At 38.8% G+C, this 23264-nt stretch overlaps 2 protein-coding genes across 3 annotated transcripts in view; both read left to right on the forward strand.

The window, feature by feature from the left end:
* Positions 1-6808: 6808 nt before the first annotated feature.
* On the forward strand, positions 6809-9973 carry LOC148869418 (uncharacterized). 2 transcript variants are annotated; one of them, XM_088969314.1, is made up of 4 exons: positions 6809-7219; positions 7305-7448; positions 7593-8009; positions 8912-9973. In XM_088969314.1, exons 1-4 carry the CDS (start codon positions 6875-6877, stop codon positions 9875-9877), a joined length of 1872 nt encoding a protein of 623 aa, XP_088825440.1. In that variant the 5' UTR covers positions 6809-6874; the 3' UTR covers positions 9878-9973. The 2 variants fall into 2 exon arrangements, with proteins under 2 accessions (XP_088825440.1, XP_088825439.1); XM_088969313.1 differs by having other exon boundaries at positions 6810-7219; positions 7551-8009.
* A 1688-nt stretch (positions 9974-11661) lies between these two features.
* LOC148869419 (uncharacterized) overlaps positions 11662-23264 on the forward strand; it is a 34371-nt gene continuing 22768 nt past the window's right edge. The window contains exons 1-2 of the mRNA XM_088969315.1: positions 11662-12220; positions 12385-12486. Of these exons, the coding sequence (XP_088825441.1) occupies positions 12391-12486 (96 nt within the window). The 5' untranslated portion in view covers positions 11662-12220; positions 12385-12390. The remainder of the gene's footprint in view (positions 12221-12384; positions 12487-23264) is intronic.

Here is a 23264-nt window from a genome sequence, read left to right on the forward strand (position 1 = left end):
GAACAAGTGGTTGTACCCCCTGAAGGGGCTGCCTATATACCCTTCGGCAAGGTATCAAGCTAATGTACTTCACTGGAGCTGGAATTCCGGCAATGGAGGAGAAGGGTAGCAGTCTGGCAGATAGGTGCATGGGAGATGAGGAATGGCCGAGGTGGGAAAGAAGGGAGGAAGGAGAGCAATGGTGATTTAGGGGTGTAAATGATGAGCTCCCAAAAGTCCTTTGAAATGGATGGGAAGCACTAGAGGTGTAAATCGGGTTGTGCCGCCCACGATCCGATATGGCCTGACAAGATTGTGAGCTAGCTTGGCTCGGCCCAGCCTAGTGATTTACAAGTCGTACTGGGGCATGGCACGATAGTATGGACAGTGTCGGATTTGGGGTATCAGATCCGTGGTCCAGGTTGACATGGCCTGCATTGTCGTGTTGTGCCACCCGTAGCCCGCGTGCTAGCTCAACTCGGCCTATAGGTCAGCAGACCACCCGAAGAACTAGTCATTGGAGACCCCCCTAGTAGTTATAAACAATTAGCTATATGGGGGGCTATTTATGTATTTTTTGGCTTTGCATGAGATAAAAAGACAATAATGCCCCCCAACAACTATATAACAATTAGTTTAGGGGGGGTATTTAGGTCAAGTGATAACTGATTTTATAATGAAAAAAAAACTATCTAGTCCTTGCCGCTATGGCACATGATCTACTAACCACTCCGGTGCTTACAATTCCATCGAAGTCTTGTTTTAGTGCAAGTACTAGGGTGCAAGCTACATGAATGATGAAAGTTGGGAAATGTGCATCTACCTTAAAGATTGGTTGGATGCCGAGGATAGATTACAAGGCAAAGGAGGTCATGATATTACACTTGATGTTTTCACCTAAAGAAGATGATGAAAATCAAGGAGATGATTAGATGAAGATGCAGGTGGAGGTGCAACTTGAAGAAAAATGATGAAGTCAATATTTTTTATTTTTTTTGTATACTCAATATTTCAAATATTGTAATTTTTCAATTTTATTTAAATTAGTTGTTATTTTTTATTTTCAATTTATAATTATATTATATTTTTTATATTTTATTCCATTTTCTATATTTCATTCATCAATTGACCATTGTATTGTTCAAATTTAAGAAATAAAATTGCTATTTTTCCCTAATTCGTTGTCCATTTTGTATTTTGTTAAGTATTTAAGTTTTTTTTTTCATTTCTTTGCTAGCTTTTTATTTTTCCAATTTGTTCCCAAAGCTCAAAGGAATTAAAGAAAGTGAAGTATTTTAGTTTTAGTGTTTACTTAGAAAAAAAAAATAAAAAACAAAATGTAAAAAAAAAACACAAAAACAGTTTGGCCTGGTTCGGCCCAAGCCCATGGCATGGCCCGGTGAGAGCCAAAATGGGCTCAGGCCATGGGCTGTGCCGGGCTGATCCCCGAAACTATCCCAAGGGAGGGAAGCACGACCCACACTTTGCACATGCCACATTTACACCTCCAGGAAGCACCCATTTAGTTTTTGGGCACACATTTTAAAAGTTTTCTGAGTTGTTGCACATTCCCATTTTACCCTCACATTTTGGAATTTTTTTACACATTTAAGGTCCGTTTGGTTCATAGTTGGAATCGAAATTGGAATCAAAATCCTTCGGAATCAGAATTACAATGGTCTATTCTCATAGTCTGTTTGGTTCAAATAGGAATGGGAATGAACATTAAAATTAGTCGGAATGGGATTTCATTCCAAGGGAGGGGCTGGGAGTGGCCATTCCCTCAAATGGGGGAATGCCATTACAGCAAGAATGGGAATGGGATTCCAATTCCACCTAACCAAATAGATAGTCTATTTTGATTCCAATTCCAAACCCCTATTCCTACAAACCAAACAGGCCTTAATACGTGTGATTAAATCCCTTTCTGGAATTCTCTTTTTAATTACCATTTTGATGTTTACCCTATTGTTCTAGAATATTCTTTGCTTATTTAAATCACATTTATTCTTCATTTAGAATGTTCTTAGATGTATGCATTTAGTGGATTTGTTTGACCCGGGTTCAGTCTTGCGTCAAACAATTGGTAATGACCACAAATCTATGTACTTTTGTGATGCCATCCTCTTATAAGAAGATTTGAACCCTAGACATAATTTGTAATGACCATAAATGCATCACTATACCCTATTAAATTTAATTGTTATAATCATATGTATTTTATTCTAAAGTAAAATTTCTCTTCTTAGTTGAAGTCTCTTAATAAATGGTAAAATTGATTATTAAAATTTATATATTCATAATTATTAAAATAAATGATATTGATTTTTGAAAATTAAGTTATATACATACATATTTTAGTTCTTCCATAACTTTTTAATGGTTACCAATTGCGTCTCAATATCTCACACTTGTATAAACCATTAAAGTCCTGTTTTTTATATTTAAATAACTTATTTATAGTCACATGAAACTTGTACTTATTGTTAGTGATATATTTTTTTAGGAATTATTTGAGTTTCCTAGTGTATTCATGTGTATTTTAATTTTTTTATCTATATCCATGTATATCCAAAGTGTATCCTGATACATCTCTTAAAATTGTTTTTCCGGTATCGCATTTAGGTCGTTTAATGAATCTACTAGTCTATCCTTCAAGGTGAGGTAATTTTACTAGATATCCCTTTGAGGTGGACATGTGGCATTTCTGTTGTGTGGCTGCAATGTGCTAATGAGGTGGGTGTGAGAAGCGCTTTATGAGGAGCAGATCCAATCTCAATTTCTTTGGGTTAACCTTAAAAAGGCCCATTTGGGAGCACTTAGCTCCATGCTCATTTGGGAGAGTTGAAGTGTTGCAACTTCTATCTTTTTTTGGTGGGCTCCACACAAATAGCCTATAAGCCAATGTTTTAAAAACCGACCTAGAGGCTGAACCATTTTTGTCTCTAGGTCATGAGTCATCAGTTCAATTGTCCACGTCAAATGGGTTAGCACCATGTTGCATTAGCAAATACACACACATATAGATATAAACACATTTTATCAATAAATAATATATAATTAAATTCTACATGTAATATACGCAATATTTTATATTTAATTAAACTTTTTAATTCAGTTTTAATTTTTTTTATTTGTAAAAAATGCTAACTAAGTGCAATTTGAAGCAAAAAAAAAAGTTTTGTGGGCAAAAATAGCAGGGCACCTTGGGACAGATAGATCCTGAAAAGTTACCCAAGTTAAAATAAAATAAAAAAAATCACCCCAATTAGACATCAAAGTGCAAAGTTATGACCTTTGGAAGTTTGCACATACATCGAGTGTGCAACTCATGGCCCGATGATCGGGTCGAACTATGGGTGATCATTTCAGCCCGACCCAGAAATTATGGGCTTGGGCTTAGGTTTTGTGTCCAGGCCTGTCCTGGGCCCAACTTAGGCCCACAAATTTTAGGGCCAGACTTGAGCTTAATACTTCAAGCCTAGTCCAGGCCCGAGTTGGCCCACTTATATTTAAACTTACACATTTTGTGTATAATGTATACATATGTATACATGTTATTTTACATTATATTATATATTATATGCATGTTATGTCATTTAATATAAAATATTATAGATATGTAATGTTTTATATATGAAAGACATTGGCCCAGAATCAAGCCTGGCCCCCCCGCCCGAGCCCGTGTAGACCTGGGCTTGGGCTTATGTTTCAGGTCCAGAACCTCAGGTCGAGCCAGGCCCGAGCCTAAGCTATAGCCCTTATCGTAAGTGCAAAGCTCGGCCCAAGCCCGGCTCGGCCCATGATCACCCCTAGGTCAAACAGGTCAATGGTTCAATCACTCGAATTGGACAATTTTTTACTAAGTTAACAGGCTTTGATCGAATCTCGGGTTTTAGCCAAACTAGAACCAGAATCATGACCATGTGATAGTTCGACCATCCAGGTCAATTGTGGGTTGAAAACATGCTATAAGCTATGCTTGGAGAAAAAATCGGGAGATTCCATGTTGGCTGCCAGTAAATCATTTGACGGTTGTCCACTTTAGTCTCTTTAAATAGCTTATTTGGAGCACTTCAAAGCAACTAAACAACCTTAGCTTAATCTTCATCTTGTTTTCAAAATAAGCCCTTAGATTTATCTTGGCTCGTAAGTAGTTGCTTTCAATAAGAAGCCTCCTACTAAAAGAGGCCTCGGCAGAATTTTTACAAAACATTGTTTATAAACTTTACATGTAGGCTCCACCCACCTCACAAAACCAAAAGCCCTAGCATGAAAGACCTTCCAAATGGCCACAAAATCAACATTCCTAACTAAATGGCAACAAGGCGGGTTCGTGGGGAGTTTTGTAAATTCTAAGCCATTTTCACCTCCCTAAACCTCCCAATCCATAGCTGCCCCAAAATCCATAGTGGTTTAGATTTTAAAAGAATCCAAACATTCCTTGCATTCAATGGTAGGGTGGGTTGGGTTTAAAAGCCACATCTAATTTTTTATTATTTCTTGTTATATATAAGTAATAAATAAGTAAATAACATAAACAAACAACAAATTTTCTAATTATTTGATTAAAACATATGAAAAAGCATATAAACTATCAATTATCCTCTATATAAAATTCAAAATATTATTAAACTCAACATCTAATACATAAAAGTTTATATGATTTCCAACACTAGTAGGTCAAGGAGGGTCAGGTTCAGGCTAATACCACATACCCTATCTATGCCCATGCGTTGTATAATCCTAAAATCCATCCCCGCCCCAAAACCCATCCTTCAAGCAAAGAAAACCTGCCCCATCAGAGGGGATATAAGGTAGAAATAGCTATTGCTATCCTTAACATCCCAAAAACCATTTTATAAACCATGGCCCATGGGGCATGGGCCCCATGTGGAAGGCCAATTGTCTAGAGTTGGACCCAACACCATGTCGTTCAACCGGACCATACTAATCAAGGCCAGGTATGTCTAGATAGTATTAACTAAGCTCTTTAATTGAACCAATAATAATACTCCACTGCAGTCATAAAATACATGAGCCCACAATCATTTAACCTAACCTCTCGGTATGGATTCCATATAATTTAGGCCATTTTAGAGTTTAGTCCCCCTTAAATTTGTTTTAGAGGAAATTTCTTAAAGTACCCCTTTTGGTTTAGGAAATTGACTAAGGGGTTGTTTGACAAGTCTTTTTGGGAAGATCTTCTGGTAGCTCTAACAATCAAAAGATGCATTCAGCTTTTTTATAAAGATCTGAGGAGCTCGAAGCTAGTTTTGCTACCATGTGTCTTTCCATGTTTTTCTGCATGAGAATAAAGAGAGAAAGACATGAAAAACTCAATTTGGAGTTTCCCAAAATCAGCCAAAAATGGGCTTCTTGTGTCTTTTCGACGCATTGACTTTTGGCAACTAAATCCGTTATGAGCCAAATGGAAAAAGATCGCGGCATGGTCTACCCAACTTGTAAACAGCCGAAAGACCATAAGGAAGGATGCGCCAAACGGACCTAACTCTGCTGTTATTATTTTCATATTGTCTTAAAATACCTTAAGTTTTTTAACAATTGTCTAAAATCTCCATTTTTGTTAACTTTCCATCACACTCCATTCACATGTGATCATATGTGACTGATATTTTTGAAAATTCCTAAAATACCCTTTCTTGGCATCTCTTATAAGAGCTGCTAGAAATGTTGGAATACCCTTGTCTTACCGGAATTCGCTTCCTATATTTGTTGGAAACGCCATTTGATTTCTCCAACAACCATTGGATTTTCCATCCACCTGGATGCCATTTCTTCACTACAAGAGAAACGATTAAAACACGGAAAACACATAAGCAATTAAGAAGAAAGAAGAGGGAAAACAGATAGAGAAGACAAGAGAAACCAGAGAGAGTTTTCAGTAGGCGTTGCGAAAGGAAGCAGTAGGTCAACAATGCATTGTTCATAGCTTAGAACAGGCTGAAGGGTGGGTAGTTCTTTAGGCATTATGGTGGTCTTGCACTTTTGGTATTCATGTAACCTTCATCTTCATCGACTCACCCAGTATAGTAAAGTATAATGGATGGGTCGATGAAGATGGAAGCATTAAATGGACAATGGGTTGTTTTGATTATTGTACAGTAACCCATGTTCCAAGGGAGGGGAACAATATTGCTCAACTCAGAGAGCTCGTAAATATGGGTTTTATGGGGTTCACTTTAGCAAAAAATTCATCCTTGACACGGTGATTGGAATGGACACAACTTCTACCCAATGACAGGAACTTGCAAAAATCCTTTGATAAGCAAATGAATGTTACTGTCCATGCTCATCTGAATGAGGACGACCATGCAAATGAGGAGGAGGAAGAAGAGAGGATCGTAAGTTCCTGATTGCTGAATCGTTCAGTTGAAGAGATTAAGACAATCACCACAAGGTTCAAAATTTCGTCGGTGGGTCATCGATACGCGAAAGCGTTCAGTTAATTCGAATTCAGGTATGTCACATCAATTGACACCGCTGGCTCTAGTGTCTGGAGTGAGCCATCAGTCCATCACCTTCGCCCAATAAAAGATCAATGTACGAATACGACCTGGTCCTGTTTGCTTTTACGCTGACTAGTTTTCAAAAAGCATCAAACAGTAGATGGCAAGTTGATCCTTTCTTCGGGTTTTATAATCTGTAAGTCTGAGGCTGTGACTCGGCTTCTTCCCGTCTAAATTTCGTAATATACGTTATATGATTCAGTCTTTGTCTCTGATCAATGGAGTTACGCGTAGTCCACGTGCCAACTGGTTTTCGGTCTATGAACGCGTAAACGACATAACACCTTATTTCAGACCTCACGAAGGATTGATTTCAATTCAACTTCCTTCCTTCCTTCCTTCTACCTTCTACTCAAAGTTCAAATATGGTGAAGTGGGCGCCATGGATGTCGTCGGCGTCGAAGAAGTTTCAGGTGAAGGTAAAGTCCATGAAGCTCGAAGGCTTCAACGCTCACGATGAGGAGGAGATGAAAGGGGAGAAAGTGGTGGCCGTTAAGATAAGATGGAAAACGCCCAAGGCAGGATTAGTCCCCTTGCCTCGACTGTCGTCGTCGAAGCACCGCCGACGACATGTTTCCACAGAGAGATCTGTAAGGAGAGGTGAAGTTATCGAATGGGACGATGAATTTGAAAATGTCTGCAACTTCTCGATGTTCTGTAAAGACAATTCATCATTCAATCCTTGGGACGTTTCCTTCAATCTTCTATATGTGAGTTCCTGTTTTCTTAATCATTCCCATCAGCTATTTAGAAAATGTGAATCTGTTTCACGTGTTCTCATCGTCCATGGTGCAGGGACAAAGAGGGAACAAGCTCGAGGTTATCGGAACGTTTTCGCTAAACATCGCCGAACTGGCTTCTCGCATGGAATCTCAGGTGGAAAGAGAGTTTCCGATCGCTTTACAGGTCGCCGGTGTTTCCAGCGAAGCTACCCTTTCGGTACGTTTTGCATTTAATATAATATTATTCGACCAACAACGTGGAAATTCAGTCATTTATAAAAACAACAAGGACCCATCTGGGTTTGAATCGGATTTGCAGATATCATTGAGCTTCATTGAGATCAGGAGTTCCCACTCACAGGAATCGTTGGGAATCGTCCATGACGTGTGCATGCTTGACAAAGAAGACGGGTTCTTGAGGAGAGTAACGAGTTACGTCTCAAAGAAGAAGAAGAAGAAGAGTCAAGAGGACGATGAGACGGCTGCAATCGACTCAGACAGATCGCCGGAGAATGATTCGGTTCCGATCCAACAGGAGTCTCTGGACCCCGACTCCATGGCTTCTGAAACAAGCGATGAGTCGTTGGCTTTCAATAGCGACGACAATTTGATGAAAGGAAGTTCTGTGACTCGGTTGGGATCGTCTCCGAGTGCAGAGACTCGCTTGGACTCTGTACCGAAGAGAAAAGATGAGCCGTTGATTGATGATAAGTTGGATCGTAATCGTCGTCAGTCTGTTGGTTCTTCGACGGATGATGACTCGGGTACCGTGGGAGAGGTATGCACAGTTTAACATTTTACAAGACAAAAATACCCTTTGTTTGCTTTGGATAAATGATTAATGAAACGCGTCATAGCCTCTTATGTATGATACGTTGGAAGTAGGAACACAAAATGAAAATGTTAATGACGGAAGTCACCTTAGAAAACGTTGACTACTTCAGAGGACTTTTCTGAAAGTCTAGGTCAAGACTGAAAAGTCAACGCGTCCTACACTGGTTACTTGGTGACCAAACTCGCGTGATGTAATTAGGATTTTTGACTGAATAGCTATATCCTATATATTTGATTTGTTGTTGGAAATTCTAACATCACATGGGACCCAAGCATTCAATCCTCCAGTCCTAATCAGCCTACCACCTCACTTTGCATTCAATGTTTGTCATTTTATGCTTAGAAATAAAAGCTTATTATGGACACGTGGCAAGTTTTTCTGGGTTGAAACTTGCTCCTGAATAGAGACCAATTTGTGGGGCCCTCTTGGACTACCAAACTGAAATGCTTGTTGAAGAATTTTGGGCCATTAAAGGAAGATCAGAGAAGACCCAACTATTGCAAATCCTTAATTATTGGCTTTATGAAAAAGGAATCATTGAAATTTGCCACATCATCTCTCCACATGGCAAACAACCCCTCTTACCGCAAGACAGTAACAAAACAAAGACCTTTTGCCTTTGCCCTTCCAACCAATATGCCTTGCTTTATTGTCCTTTATGGGTATTTTGATTAGCTGGACAAGAATCAATGGGCCTGTCTATGCTTCAATTTGGATTTGGACAGGTTCCTACACTTTTAAAGTTAACCTAGTTGTGTTTGAATCCTAACTTTTAAAACCTTCTTTCATTCTTGTAGTGTTCAATCTAAGTCTCCAACTCTAATTCGCTGGCTTCTATCTTGCAGGAAACCAATGAAGAATCAATAGTTAATGCATCTGCCGAGTCTGAGTTTAGCGATGAAGTTTTAACTGTTGGAGAATGGGAAGAGAGGGAATTTATCAGCAGAGATGGGCAAGTAAAGCTCAAAGCTAATGTATACTTTGCTACAATTGACCAAAGAAGTGAAAAGGCTGCTGGGGAGAGTGCCTGCACTGCCCTTGTTGCAGTTATTGCACATTGGCTTCAATCAAACAGAGACATCTTGCCAACAAGATCTGAATTTGACAATTTGATAACAGAAGGTTCCTCAGAGTGGAGAAAGCTCTGCAAAAACAAGGACTACATGCTTTGCTTCCCTGATAAGCATTTCGATATCGAGACTGTGTTACAAGCAGAACTTAGGCCTCTTTCAGTTATGCAAGACAAATCCTTCATTGGATTCTTCAGCCCTGAGAACTTTGAGTCCTTGAAGGAAGCTATGTCTTTTGATTGTATATGGGACAGGGTTACTAGTAGCACCAGAGATGGTGAGACTCATGTTTATATAGTAAGTTGGAATGACCATTTCTTCATTTTGAAGGTGGAGGCCAATGCTTATTATATCATTGACACTTTGGGAGAGCGGTTATTTGAGGGATGCAACCAGGCCTACATATTGAAGTTTGATCACACCACTTCAATGTATCAGTTGTCAAAGGAAGCAACAGACAAACACAAGGAAATGGTAGACAAAAAGGTAGATGTTGATAAAAGTTGCAATGGCAGCAACAATGGGGAAGATGCCCATGAGCTCATTTGCAGTGGTAAGGAGTGTTGTAGGGAGTTCATTAAAAGATTCCTTGCTGCTATTCCTTTGAAGGAATTGGAGATGGATGAGAAGAAGGGGACAGTTTCAAGTGTATCCCTCCATCAACGGTTGCAAATTGAGTTCCACTTTTGCTTGGTACCATCATCGTCATCAGATAAAGCTGAGGATGGTTTGTTTGTATAAATCAATTGTACATTTGGATGTTTAGTGGTTTTGAGAAAGAAGAAAGTTAACATCAAAGATTTCCCATCTGTCTCAATGAGAAAAAAATCTTCTGTAGATTTTTGGAATTTTAAGAAATGATCTATGTTGAGTGGTTCTAATCAATGAATCAGTCATAAAGTCTACCTAATCAAAGGGTCGTCTGCCTCAGTCATAAACCACCTAGTTGGAGCTTAGGAGGTGAGAACATAGAAATGCTCCATTTACTAGATATCCAATCAACATGTGCCACATTTATCAATAATGGGAGGAAGTCAGATGGTGATGGCTTTCTTATTTGCTTCTGAGCAAAAATGTCACATCCTGTCATAGCCAATGAAAGCAGGGTATGATGAAGACAACTTTGGCATATGGACATAAATTGAATCTGTATTAGAAGGACCATCTTTGAAGCAGAGGATCTTCACTGAAGAGAAAGATCTAGGCTAAATGGCTGATTATATCAAGAGAAAAATGAAAAATTGCCAAATAAATTCAATTTGTTGCAGGTTGAAGGGCTAAGGACAGACCAAAAAGAACATGGGTTGAAGTAGTAAGAAATGATAAGAGTGATCTAATCCAACAACGGGCAATGACACTAAAGAGAACAGAATGGCGAAACAGGACTCATGTAGCCAGCCCCATATAGTTGGGACAAGGCTTAGATGATGATGATGATCCAAAAAACATTAAGTGTAAAAGGACAAAATAAACTTACCATGTCATTATCATAGAGTAATTATAAAACTGCTGAGCGTGGTCTCATTCCATGGACCACAGACCACAGTAACAAATTTTTATATACTCATAACACAGTAGCAGGACTCAGAGCAGAAAACATGTTCCTACCAAAACAGCAAAGACAGAAATTTTGAGAATTTTAGATCACAAGGACTAAACCCTGATGTTATCAATCTGAGAATGCCAACAATCTGTTTCAAGAAAAGTTCCTGCAATCATCCTTGTTCAGTTTCCCCTTCTCTCAAGTATCAACTAAAGAAAGAAACTAAAGGAAGCTTCAGTTATTGCATCTCCATTTTACTTTGGTAGCTACCAGCCAAGCCAACTAGCCAAGTACCTAATGAAGTAACATACACCTAGAAAAAAACAATTGATGAAGTGTCTTTTATGGCTAGCCTGATAAGGTTCCTAACTTCCAAACATCAAGCTGGAATTTCCCGATATGGATTCATTGGAACTAAAATCCAACATACATTGAATCAACCCTAATATTGTGATAGTCAATGCATTAAACATGTGGTTCTCTCAGGAACTGGTTTATTGGACTAGTTCTCATTTTGGTATAGACTATAGACTAGTTTCTTCAGCCCATATTTCCTGATTTAAGCTTATTTTGAATGAGTTGAATGGTCTAGCCTGACCCAATAAGGCAATAAAAAAAAAACGGTTTGGGGCTGTGATAAAAACAAGAGTTCCCTTTTACAAGCAATGCAGGTCCTACACCATGGGCTAAAGCTGGCCCCACCCTTCCCCTCCTGGTATCCAACTATCCATAAAATCAACAACCTTGACTACCTCAAAAAAAAGGAATGGATCAGTTCCACAGAACCAGTTCTGTTTTTTTTTTTTTTGGCTTTCGGAGAAAAGCCCAAAACTGATCTTATTTTTGATGAACCTAAGTGATAAAATCCTACCAAAAGTCAGAAAAAACAAAGAAAGAAAGAAAAAGGAGCAGAATTGAGTGGTTGACACTGATTCCAAAGCTCCCCCATTAAGAAAAAGGATATTCAGCAACTTCCATGATCATGACGCCACTCTTGGCTCATCAGCTGACCCTCCATGGCCCTGAAGAATGATTTTGATCTTCACCCAGAACTTCTATAGCTGGTCTTCTGCAGCTCTTCTGAAGTCTCCAGAAACGCATGTAAAAAAACTAGAGACGATCAGACCGGTGGCGGGGCGACGGCCATTTAGGGCGGGGCGGTGGCTGACGACCGACGAGGGAGAGAGAGAGAGAGAGAGGGGGGGGGGGATGACGTCGGTGTGGTTTGGCGTTTGGGGTGAGTGAGTGGGGATATGTGTTTGAGCTGATCCGGACACGAAACCGACATTCTAATTCAGTTAATTGAGCCGGTTAGGTAACGTGATCCAAACCGTTCCCAAAATGGGCCAGGTGTCCCTCATAAACCAAATTACCGTTGCGTTGCGGCTTGCGACGCAGGAGAGAGAAAGTACTGAGAGAGAGAGAGTCTAGTGGCCAGAAAGTGGACTTGGAGTAGGAGTTGGACGACGTTCGTGCGTCGTGAGAGGAGAACTGAAGACGAAGAACAAATAGAGAAGTAACGTGTCTGTCTGTCGCTCTCGGTAAGTACTTGTCATATCTTCTCTTCTCAGAAAACAGAAAAAATTAGCATAAAAAGAAGAAATTCACAGAGAGGAGCACGAGAGAGCGAGGGAGAGCTACTTTCTTTTTGTTCACTTGCACTCGTTTTCTCTTTGTATTCTGGGGGTTAAATTCTTGCTGTTAGGTGGAAATGGCGAGCACAACAGTTGAGAAAGAGACACAGGCCGGAGCAAAAGAAGAGGTTGTTTCGGTAGAACTCCCAGCACCTCCGGGTTGGAAGAAAAAGGTCCTTCTCTCGTTTTCTCTCTACTCTTACAAGGCTTTGCAACTTCAGTTCTTCTCGAATTACTTTATTCTTGTGCTTTAATTTGTGTTTTGTTCCATTAAGATTATATTATGTATGCGTCTTTTGACTTCTTTAACTTTTCCGTGTTTTTGTTGTAGAACTTGCGCTAAGTAGTTGTAATTTCTAGTTAGGGCATATTGAAGAATTCTTTTCTTGTTTATAACCCTTTTAGAACTTTTGCTCTTCAAATTTTCGTGTTTCCGGATTTTTCTGGTTATTTTGATTAAATATATTATGGAAATACTCGAATGGTAATTGTTTGGCCGTTAGGGTTTCTGCAGTTGTCTCAACTTTCTGGGAGGAAGTTGGATCTCTGTGAAACTTTGTTGTCTTCTTGTTTCCAGCTAATTATCTCCTCTATTTGCTGAGTTGGTCCCCTTTTTTTGCTTGGTTTGAGTAAAAGGGCCTCTGTTTGAAATGTGAACTGTGGTGAAGAATTGGGAGAATTATGGTTTCTGGAGTTGGTCTTAGAGTCAAATTTACCATGTTGAAGGGAACTAATTATAGTTTCTAAAGTGATTAATTCTTAGTTTCTTTTCTATTTTCTTGGCTATGCGCATCTTCCACTCTCCTGGTACAAATTTCTTGAATTAGGATGGTTATGATTGTTATGTTATATAAAAAGATTCAACTTTAGTTTCTCTAGTTGCAAGTCTGCTTTTCCTTTTAACATTTGCTGCTTATTTTATGATTTTAACAACAATAGTCATGCTTTACCTTCTCAGTTCATCTACTTCAAACTTTTGTAGTTCTGGTGCTGAGTTATTATGTGAATTTTGCATGATTTTTTATGTGTGGTTTTAGAGTATATTACACACCTTTGGCCTTCATTTAAGGGATGCTTGTTTATGTCTTCGATTGTTTTAACTGTGCTGCTTACTTATATCACATTAGCTATGTGGGGATCTACTGCATAAGTGATACAAAAATGGGGTTTGTATAATTACTTTTGTTTTGTTGGTTTTCTTTAGGGCTGTCTGAATGTGATTGTGTGGGCACATCTTTGAGATCCATTTCTATCAATCTAATTTTGTAGATAGTATTATTTTGTTGTTTCAGTTCCTTCCCACAGGCTAACTTGTGTTAGTATGGTATGCAAAAATGTGTGGACATGTCACATGTATCTTTAGAAAATAAAATGTATGATTATGCCCTTTAGCAACTGAAGTGGAAACTGTATTTTTAGTGGACTGGATTCCTGAATCTGTATACCTGTATGGGAAACATTTAAAAAAAAAAGTGGACAACTTTGCAAGTGATTTCCCCTCTGGAGGTATACCTGGGTTCTCCTTGAAATTGCACTGTCACTTTATTGGTAATATGGTTCAATTTTCAACACTTAGCATCTCATTAGTTCATGTGAATTAGTTTCCAAGAATTCACTTGGCATTAATACATTTTGGAGTGGGAAAATTTTGGTAATAAGGTAGAAGCAACTTCTAGGCCACACAGCACTACCACCATGATGAACCCTCAAGAAAATTGATTAAAAACTTACTTTTGATGGTCTGATGGCTTGATTTGCAATTTCCTTAAAATTTGTCAATATTTTCCATAAAATTCCCCTTTTAAGTTTGTATGCAAATATCTATCAAAGAGATCCCCAGGGTTACATAGTTTCAATTCAACAATATATATGTGTTATTTTCTGCTAAAATGTTCCATATGTTAATAATTTGGGATGTATCATAGAAAAATTAATAACAGAGCTGAGGATTTACATTAGAATATTACTGAATTGTGTAGAGATGAGAGCTATTTTGAACAATACCACAATTTTATGGATATTATTTTTTATTTTGATATATCCTATTATTGGTCCTTATTAATGAGTACTTTATTATGTAAGACTTCCATACTCATTAATATTTTAGTTTTTAATATGCTTTTAACATTTTATAGTGTTATATATAAAAGGTTTAACCATCCTTAATGCTTTCCCCAAACTGAAAAGTTATGCACCTTGGAGAAATTTTCTACAAAACTTACACTTTTTTAAGGATTGGGATTTTTCTTGAAAGTGGACTTTTGGACCTTTATTGGTAGGTAGTTGAGGAAGCCTAAGGTTTGGCAGGGTTGACTTGAGTTGAGCATCCAAAGGGAAGGTTATACAATTAATTGCAAGTTCTCACAATTTAGAGTCAATTTTGGTGGAATTCAAGATTTTGCTTCTTGGGTTTGAAATTTGATATTTGCTTCCTAGAAAACACGCTTAAGAATGTCTTGTGAAATATAAAAGGTTGATGGTTGGTGCTTGTATTGGATGTTTTAGAGAATGCGATTGATAATGGTTAATCTTTTTGTATTGGATGGTTGGTGCTTGTATTGGATGTTTTAGAGAAATTTCAATATCAAAACTATCAAATGGTAGGAACCCAAAGAAATTTTGCCTCAGTATTTTATGAAGAATGCAATGGGTATTAATAGGGTAACAGGTGTGTCTTGAACAAACATCAGAGAAACAAATCTAGGTTTAATAGTGTTCAATATATTGATATAATTTAAACATGCACAAATGAAAATAATAGCTATATAGGCCCATCTCCATGAATTTAAATGATTGTAATCCATACAATTATTTAATTGATTACAATGAATTTAAATGATTTAATGTTGTTATCAGGTTTCTTTTTTAACTACTGTGGACTGGGGCCTTTCCATATAGGAACCTACAGTCATGCAAGTTTCAGGAATTAATGAACTGCTATTGGAACTGGACTTGATTAAGATAAACTAAGCTTAAGCCTAACAGATGTTTGAGAACCAAATCTGAAATCATCGTAAACTTGAATTAGCTGAGCCTGAAGTTTACGGCTCAAGCTTAGCTGCACAAAGTTTGGTTCAGTTTGGGGAATTCAGTGTTCTATTAGGTAGCATCTACCATATTGTTGTTGTCAATTACATATGCATTTATGTGTGTAGTTAAGTTCTGTTTAAAAGTTTAATTGAATTTTAGGTCATAATTTTTTTATTAGCAATGTTGAAGGTTTTATTGAATTAAATGAGTAAAGAATGAGTTATATACAGTAAACAGCCAATCAAAACCCTCAATTTAGGCTGGCAGTTTGCCCCCAACTCATTTTTTTGGTCATTACATTAGATTTGACCCCAGAAGACTTGCCCCTTGTTTTACCAATGAGTCATCCAAGTAATTAGCTGATCTATACACCCACCTGAAGATTGTTTGCAATTCTCTAGTCATACACTTCAATTTCTTTATGATGCTCCTAATCTTCCATGGCCATTTTTGCCATAATGTCTATATTAACTTTTGCTATTTTTTTGTATTACTCTTCTTTATTGGAGGTTGATGTTTTGAAATACCAGTGCTTTGTTATTTTAAAAAGTAATAGTTGTTAGATAAGGATCTTATCATGCAAGGTTATTGAAATTAATAGTTTTATTATTTGGTAAAGTAGGGGGTCATTGCTTGGTGCAATGGTAAAATCTTGAACTGACAAGTATGAGAATGAAGGTCCAAGTCTAGGAATTGGCCATTTTATTCAGAAAAAAAAAATCCAGAGTTTAGGATCCAGTGCATCCTCTCAAGACCATGGATAATCAGATCAATATATTGTATTGTGATGTAGGTGGGCATAAGAAAGCCTTATCAAAGTCAGCCTAGAAGAGAATGAAGAAGATGATTAAAGGCCAAATAGATTCATGCCTAGGTTGACTAAATGATCAACTTTGACTGGCTTATTAAGCTTAGCTAAAGTAGTTGCTTCTCACCAAATTTTAGTATATTGAAGTACTCCTAAGGTACTAGTAGCTCACCAGATTCCATGGCAAAAAGGCTTCCTTGAAGGTATGTTTTAAGAGGCATATTCGGAGCTGACTTTTTTACCTGCAGGATGAGGTCAAAGTTAAAGTCAACTGTTTAACCAGTGGGTTCCACATATAGGTTCACCACAGCCTATGGAACTTAGGATTTAAATTTAGTGTTAATTAAGCCAGTAGTTCGTGAGTTAAGGTCAATGCTTTGTTGAATTTAGAATTGGGTAGTTTCTTAATTCTAGTAACTTTCTAATTTGTAGCGTTAGAAGGTCAATAAAAGTCTGTTAAGCTGTTAAGCTCGAGTGCACAGATTTTGTATCTTTTATTTTAGTGCCTTACTTTTATTAAGATTAGGATTGTTATATATATATATATATATATATATATATATTGCACTAGTATACTCATTCTGTTCAGAGTTTACTGCTTTAGTAATGAGAAGCTTCTTTTTTCCTCAATATCATATTGCTATTGTGTGGTTGTTTACTCTTTTCTGCTTCATTTCTTCAAGACTTGATTACAAATACATATGTATATATTTGCATGGCATAAGGTCCAAACATCCAATTGAGGTATTATGAAGTTAATAAAATTAAGCATTGTTTAGAGGATGTTGTATTTTTAAATGTTCAATAATAATGGCATTAATTCAAAATTCAGATCCAGATCCACTAGTGAATTAAGTTGAGTTTAGATCTTTGATGGTCCATTACCTTTAGAAAGGCAAATCCCTGGATTGTGAAGAATAAATTGTAAATCTTATTGACCAGTTTCAAGTATCCATTGGCAAGAAGTAGTTACAGTGGAATTTGTTTCCGGGTTAAAGGTGAACTTAGCAAAAAGTGAAATGACAGCAGTGGGGGAAGTTTCTAACATTCAGAATTTGGCTGATCTATTGAGCTGCAAAGTAGGATTTCTACCCACAAGCTACTTGGGGCTGTCTCTGGGTGCCAAGTGCACATCAAAATCCATTTGAAACCCAATTTTGGATAGAATGGATAAAAAACTGCCCACATGGAAGGCTAGGTATCTTTCCAAAGGAGGGAAGGTAACTCTGATAAAGAGTGTTCTGGCCAGCCTGCCTACCTATTTTTTGTCTCTCTATCCAATCCCTTCGGAGGTGGTGAAGGCATTAGAAAAAAAGATGAGAGATTTTCTGTGGATGGATTGGAAAGGCTCGCATTAGTATCATCTAGTGAAGTGGGGGCAAATATTCAAACCCCACTCACAAGGGGGCTTGGGGATAAGAGAGATCTAAAACCCTTCAACTTAGCATTATTAGGCAGCTGGCACTGGAGGTTTAATGCAGAACTGAATAACCTTTGGATGAAGGTAATGGCTTAGAAATTTGGGCTGGACAGTAATGGTTGGGAGTGCGGTCCCCCTCCTTCAACTTATGGCCACAGCCTTTGGAAAGGAATTTATAGAGCTAACACCAAGTTCAGACAGGATATCAGATTCAAAATAGGAGATGGCAGAATGATCAGATTTTGGCTCGACCTTGGACTGGGGAGAGGTCCCTTGAAGAGTTGTTTCCTACTTTATTCAACCTGGCAGCTGACAAAGAGGTGCTGGTAGCCGATTCTTTTGTTCAAAGGGGAGAAAACATTTTCTGGAACCCATCCTTCAGAAGGGACTTTAATGATTGGGAGATTCAACAGATAGGGGATCTTCTAGCTTTGCTTCAAGATGAGACTTTGAAGTTGCAAAGCCAGGATTCAAGAGTGTGGAAATGGGAGATATCAGGAGTTCTCAGTTAAATCCTTCTACAGATATTTAGTAGATGGAAATGGTACACATTTTCCTAGCCGGGTCATTTGGGGGACAGTGGCACACTAGCACCCACGAGTTAAATTTTTTGCTTGGGTGGTAGTTTTAGAGAAATGCCTAACAAAGGAGATGCTGTTGAAGAAGGGTTTTCAATGAAATGACTTGAGCTGCAGCCTGTGCAGTGGGGAGATGGAATCAGTTAACCATTTGTTTTTACCAATGTATTCAACTTGCCATTTAACCGGCCAGTCAAACCATCACCGGCTAGGATTTCGGGTCCGGCTCAGTCAAGAACCTTCAGACAGTCAAAAACCGTTGACTTGGTCAAGAACCGTTCAACTCGACCGGTTCGACTGTTGACCCGTTTGACCCGATGACCGGGTCATGGGTTGCACACTCAATGCATGCAAAACTTTCGGAGGCCATAACTTTGCACTCTGATGTCCGATTGGGATGTTTTTTTTCAATTTTGGGTAACTTTTCGAGATCTATGTGTCCAAGGACATATAACATATCTAAAACATATTTATACATTATTTATTGCTAAAATATATATTTATTCACACACACACATATATTGTTATGGGGAAAATTTCTTAAACTACCCCTATTGTTTAGCTAATTGTCAAGCTATACCCTTATTGCTTATAAATTGTCTTGGAGCACCCTTACTATTTTTGACAATTGTCACCATAGTTAAATTGTAATGATTTTATTGAAATGTCATTTATGCCCTTCTGTTAAGTTGGACCAGAATTTGCTCGAAAAGAAAATTACTGTATTAACCCTCAATGGCTAACTATTAGGTGGGTGGGCGATCTTATTAGCTTCATTCATGAAATCTAAACCCTTCGTTGTTCGTTCCGAGCACTCCATTACCGTTGCAACTTCTGGTCAGTGACCATAAACTTTTGTCTATAGGTAAGATAGAAGAAAATGATGTTTAACATGACATATATGAGTTTTATGGTTTGTAAACCTCGGATCTATAGAAGAAAACGCCATTGTTTTTAAACCCTAGTCCTTTCGTTTTATATGGTTGTACTGTCAATATTTTATGTCTTTTTTGTAGCGAGTTCTGCTGTACAAAAAGTTTTTTTATTGACTGGTTTGCCCAAAATCTTCCATCACCAAGGCGTTTTTGTAGTGAGTTCATCTTTTTAGACATTTCACTGTGAAAAAAGTTCTACTTCTGGGGGGACCATTTACAGAGATTCAAGGTCTAAAGTCAATCTTGGTCAGGGACCATTCACAAAGATTTGAGGTTCAATAGTCCCTCGAATGTTTGTGTCATGTTTGGGACCCATGTGGATGAGGTGGGTGGGCATGTGAGCGGGCGAGGCAGGCGAGCTGTAGGGGTGGGCATATGAGATGGTGAGGTGGGTGAGGGGCTGGGGGCTGGGCATGCGAGTGTACGAGCGGGTGAGGTGGGAGGGCTAGGGGCTAGTCGTGCGAGTATGCAAGCGAGCAGAGGGTTGGGTGTGTAAGGGGGGACTTTCAGGAATTTCTTCGAACAAATGGAACTGAAAATCTGTATTTTTTCATAATCGTTGTGAAATGCTCCATTCACAACAAAAAGTTGTGTTTACATCGTTCCTAAGCTTCCACCACTGCGTCACTCTTTCATCTAGTGATGGTTTTATCTACTCATAGTTAGTTGATAGAGCTCACCTTCCATCAGACCAGTTGTACTTGAAGCTACGCCGATTATTACCAACGACACCAGAACTGTCTCGTGGCTGTAATATAACACAGGTGATGATCATGACTCCAAACAAACCTGAGACAATACCTTCCTCCACTCACAAAGGATGATCGTATTACCCAAACAAACCGAAGACAATACCTTCGGCCTTGTCGTGTTGATATTTGTGTGATGCAAGTGGCTCAAAGAGGATGGTCGTGACAATACCTTCGTCCTTGTCATGATCATCACCAGTTGTACTTGAAGCTACGCCGATTATTACCAATGACACCTGAATCGTCTTGTGGCTGTAATATAACACAGGTGATGATCATGACTCCAAACAAACTAGAGACAATACCTTCCTCCACTCACAAAGGATGATCGTATTACCCAAACAAACCGAAGACAATACCTTCGTCCTTGTCGTGTTGATATTTGTGTGATGCAAGTGGCTCAAAGAGGATGGTAGTGACAAAACTGAAAGGAACCAAACTGAAATGGGCTAAACTGAAAATGTCCAAACCGAAAAGGTGCATTTTAGATCGGTAAAGGGTAATCCAGGAATTTTTGAATAATATACCCATCACGTGATGTCACATGTCAATGGCCCATGATAGATAGTTGATGATAGGGGAAGTTTGTGACAATCGTCAGAAACAGTAAGGGTGTTCCAAGACAATTTATAAACAGTAAAGGTACATTTTGACAATTAGCTAAATAGTATGTATATATGTGGTGATGTGTCATGGTCTGAACCATTCAACCTAGCCGGTCAAACCAGTGACCCGCGACCTGGAGGCAAAAACGGTTCGGCCTCTGGGTCACTTATAAACATTGGTTTTTACATTGCAAGTTTGTAGTAGAGATATGGGACTATTTTCTAAAGTGCTTAAAGGTCAGTTGGAGTATGCCTGCCTCGGTTAAAGAATGCTTGGAGGCTTGGCACATACCAGGGACGACAAAGAAGGGGAAGTTATTAATCGGGGTTTAAATTCCACATTCATTGCATTGGTCCCAAAGAAGAAAGAGGCATCACAACCAAGGGATTTCAGACCGATTAGTTTGGTGAATAGTCTATACAAGATAATTGCAAAAGTGTTGTCTCTAAGGATCAAGAAAGTTCTTCCAACCATTATTACACCCAACCAAGGAGCTTTTGTGAAGGGAAGGCAAATCACTGATCAAATTCTGATTGCCGATGAGAGTTTGGAGAGATTTAGGAAATCCAAGAAAAAGGGAGTGGTATGCAAACTAGACTTAGAGAAGGCTTATGACCTAGTTGACTGGTCCTTCTTGATGGAGGTGATGAGAAGTTTTGGCTTTGGAGACCAATGGTGTAGATGGATCTGGGGTTGTATTAGGAGTTGCCATTATTCGATCTTGGTGAATGGAACTGTAGTGGATTTCTTTCCGGCCGTGAGAGGAATAAGACAAGGTGATCCACTCTCCCCCTTTCTTTTCACTCTGATTGCAGATGTCTTGGGGAGACTAATCCATAGAGCTGATTCTAGAAATTTAATAAGAGGATGGAGAGTTGGAAGGAGGAAGTACCACTTACACACTTGCAGTTTGTAGATGACACAGTCATGTTTTGTGAAGGTGGGGATCTAAATTGGATCAAAAACTTAAAATTGACAATACAACTCTTTGAGCAGATGTCTAATCTTAAAGTGAACTTCAATAAGAGTTGTGTGGTGGGAATGAATTTGGAGAGGGAAGTAAGTGATTGTGCAGGTGTATTAGGGTGTGCAATCTCGGATTGGCCTATCATTTACTTGGGCCTCCCCCTAGGAGATAACCCTAGGAATTAAAGCTTTTGGAACCCGGTAGTAGAGAGATTTGAGAGAAGGCTTGCTTTTTGAAGGAAAAATTATCTTTCTCTTGGGGGGAGAATCACCTTGATTAGGTCTACCCTATCTAATTTTCCTGCTTCACGTCAGTGTTTAAGATTCCCATAAAGGTCTCCAACAGGGTGGAAAAATTAATGAGGGACTTCTTATGGGAATCAGGAGTGGAGAAGAAAAACCATAGGGTGAGTTGGGAAGTGGTAACTAGGAGCAAGAAGCTAGGGGGCTTGGGATTGGGAATATCAGGAAAAGAAACATGGAATTGTTGGGGAAATGGTTGTGGAGGTTTCCTTTGGAAAGGGACAAATTGTGGACGAAGATTGTGGCTAGCATACATGGGTTGGATGAGAACGACTGGGATCCAGGAATTTTGGCAAGGGCTACTACCGCTTCCCCTTGGAAAGCAATTCATGATCTACTTCCAGTTTTCAACCCTTGGATTAGATACGATCTGAACTCTGGTAATCAAATAAAATTTTAGGAGCAAATTTGGGTTGGGGACTTACCCCTGAGAGACCAATTTCCCTCCTTGTTTGCTTTGTCAGGTTTGAAAAATGAACCCATCTCTTTCTTAGTTCCTTCTAATTCTTCTTCTGGTTTTGGGTGGAATCTGGGCCTGAGAAGGGCAATTAGGGATATAGATTTGGGGTGTATTTCATCTCTGCTATCCATCCTTGAAAATTGTTGAGCAGAAGGAGAAGGAGAAGAAGAAGGGAAGAAGGAAGAAGAAGAAGAGGCTACAGAGTTAAGGCCTCAAAAACATAGCTTCAGTCAAGTGAAGCTTTGCATTTATACTATTCTGGCCGTACATAACAATATGCCTACAAAATTACAAAAATACCCCTGCGGGTACTAAGTCTGTGAACAGTACATATATTACACCTGTTAACACTCCCCCTCAAGTTGGGGCATAGATATCAATCATGCCCAACTTGTCACAAAGACCTTGATGTCTGGAATGGTTTAGCCCTTTTGTAAATAAGTTTGCTAGTTGGTCTTCAGAGCTGATGTATGGAGCGCATACTTCGCCTGTGATGATTTTCTCTCTGATAAAATGCTTGTCAACTTCAATGTGCTTTGTTCTATCATGTAGTACCGGGTTGGTAGCAATACTGATAGTTGCCTTGTTGTCATAGAGTAGAGTCATAGGTTTACCAACTGGAAAACCCAACTCTCCCAATAGATTCTTTATCCGCATACCTTCGGCTACTCCGTGTGCCATTGCACGGTACTCAGCTTCAGCACTAGATCTAGCTACCACGGTTTGCTTCTTACTCCTCCAAGTAACAAGGTTCCCTCCTACAAAGGTGCAGTAACCACTAGTAGACCTTCTGTCACTTTGGGATCCAGCCCAATCTGCATCTGTGTAAATTTCAACCCTCAAGTGTCCATGTTTCTGGAATAATAAATCAGCACCCGGGAACTTCTTAAGATATCGAAGTATTCTCTATGCTGCTTCAAGATGGGTGGACCTAGATGCATGCATGAACTAGCTGAGGACACCAACAACATATGCTATGTCTGGACGAGTCATAGAGAGGTACAACAATTTTCCTACAAGCCTCTGAAATTGCTTCACATCCTTAAGAGGTTCACCCTGGCTGTCACTTAACTTATGGTTGGGGTCAATGGGAGAG

This window comes from Nelumbo lutea, chromosome 2 (assembly GCF_056320005.1).
Source record: "Nelumbo lutea isolate HS-2025 chromosome 2, American lotus-T2T, whole genome shotgun sequence".
Classification (NCBI taxonomy): Eukaryota; Viridiplantae; Streptophyta; class Magnoliopsida; order Proteales; family Nelumbonaceae; genus Nelumbo; species Nelumbo lutea.

Bases quoted from the DNA above. Each gene is read 5' to 3' on its own strand.
- LOC148869418 (XM_088969313.1), top strand. From the start codon at position 6,875: ATGGTGAAGTGGGCGCCATGGATGTCGTCGGCGTCGAAGAAGTTTCAG. The intron at 7,220-7,304 runs GTGAGTTCCTGT...TCCATGGTGCAG, and splicing joins TTTCCTTCAATCTTCTATAT to GGACAAAGAGGGAACAAGCT. The intron at 8,010-8,911 runs GTATGCACAGTT...TCTATCTTGCAG, and splicing joins ACTCGGGTACCGTGGGAGAG to GAAACCAATGAAGAATCAAT.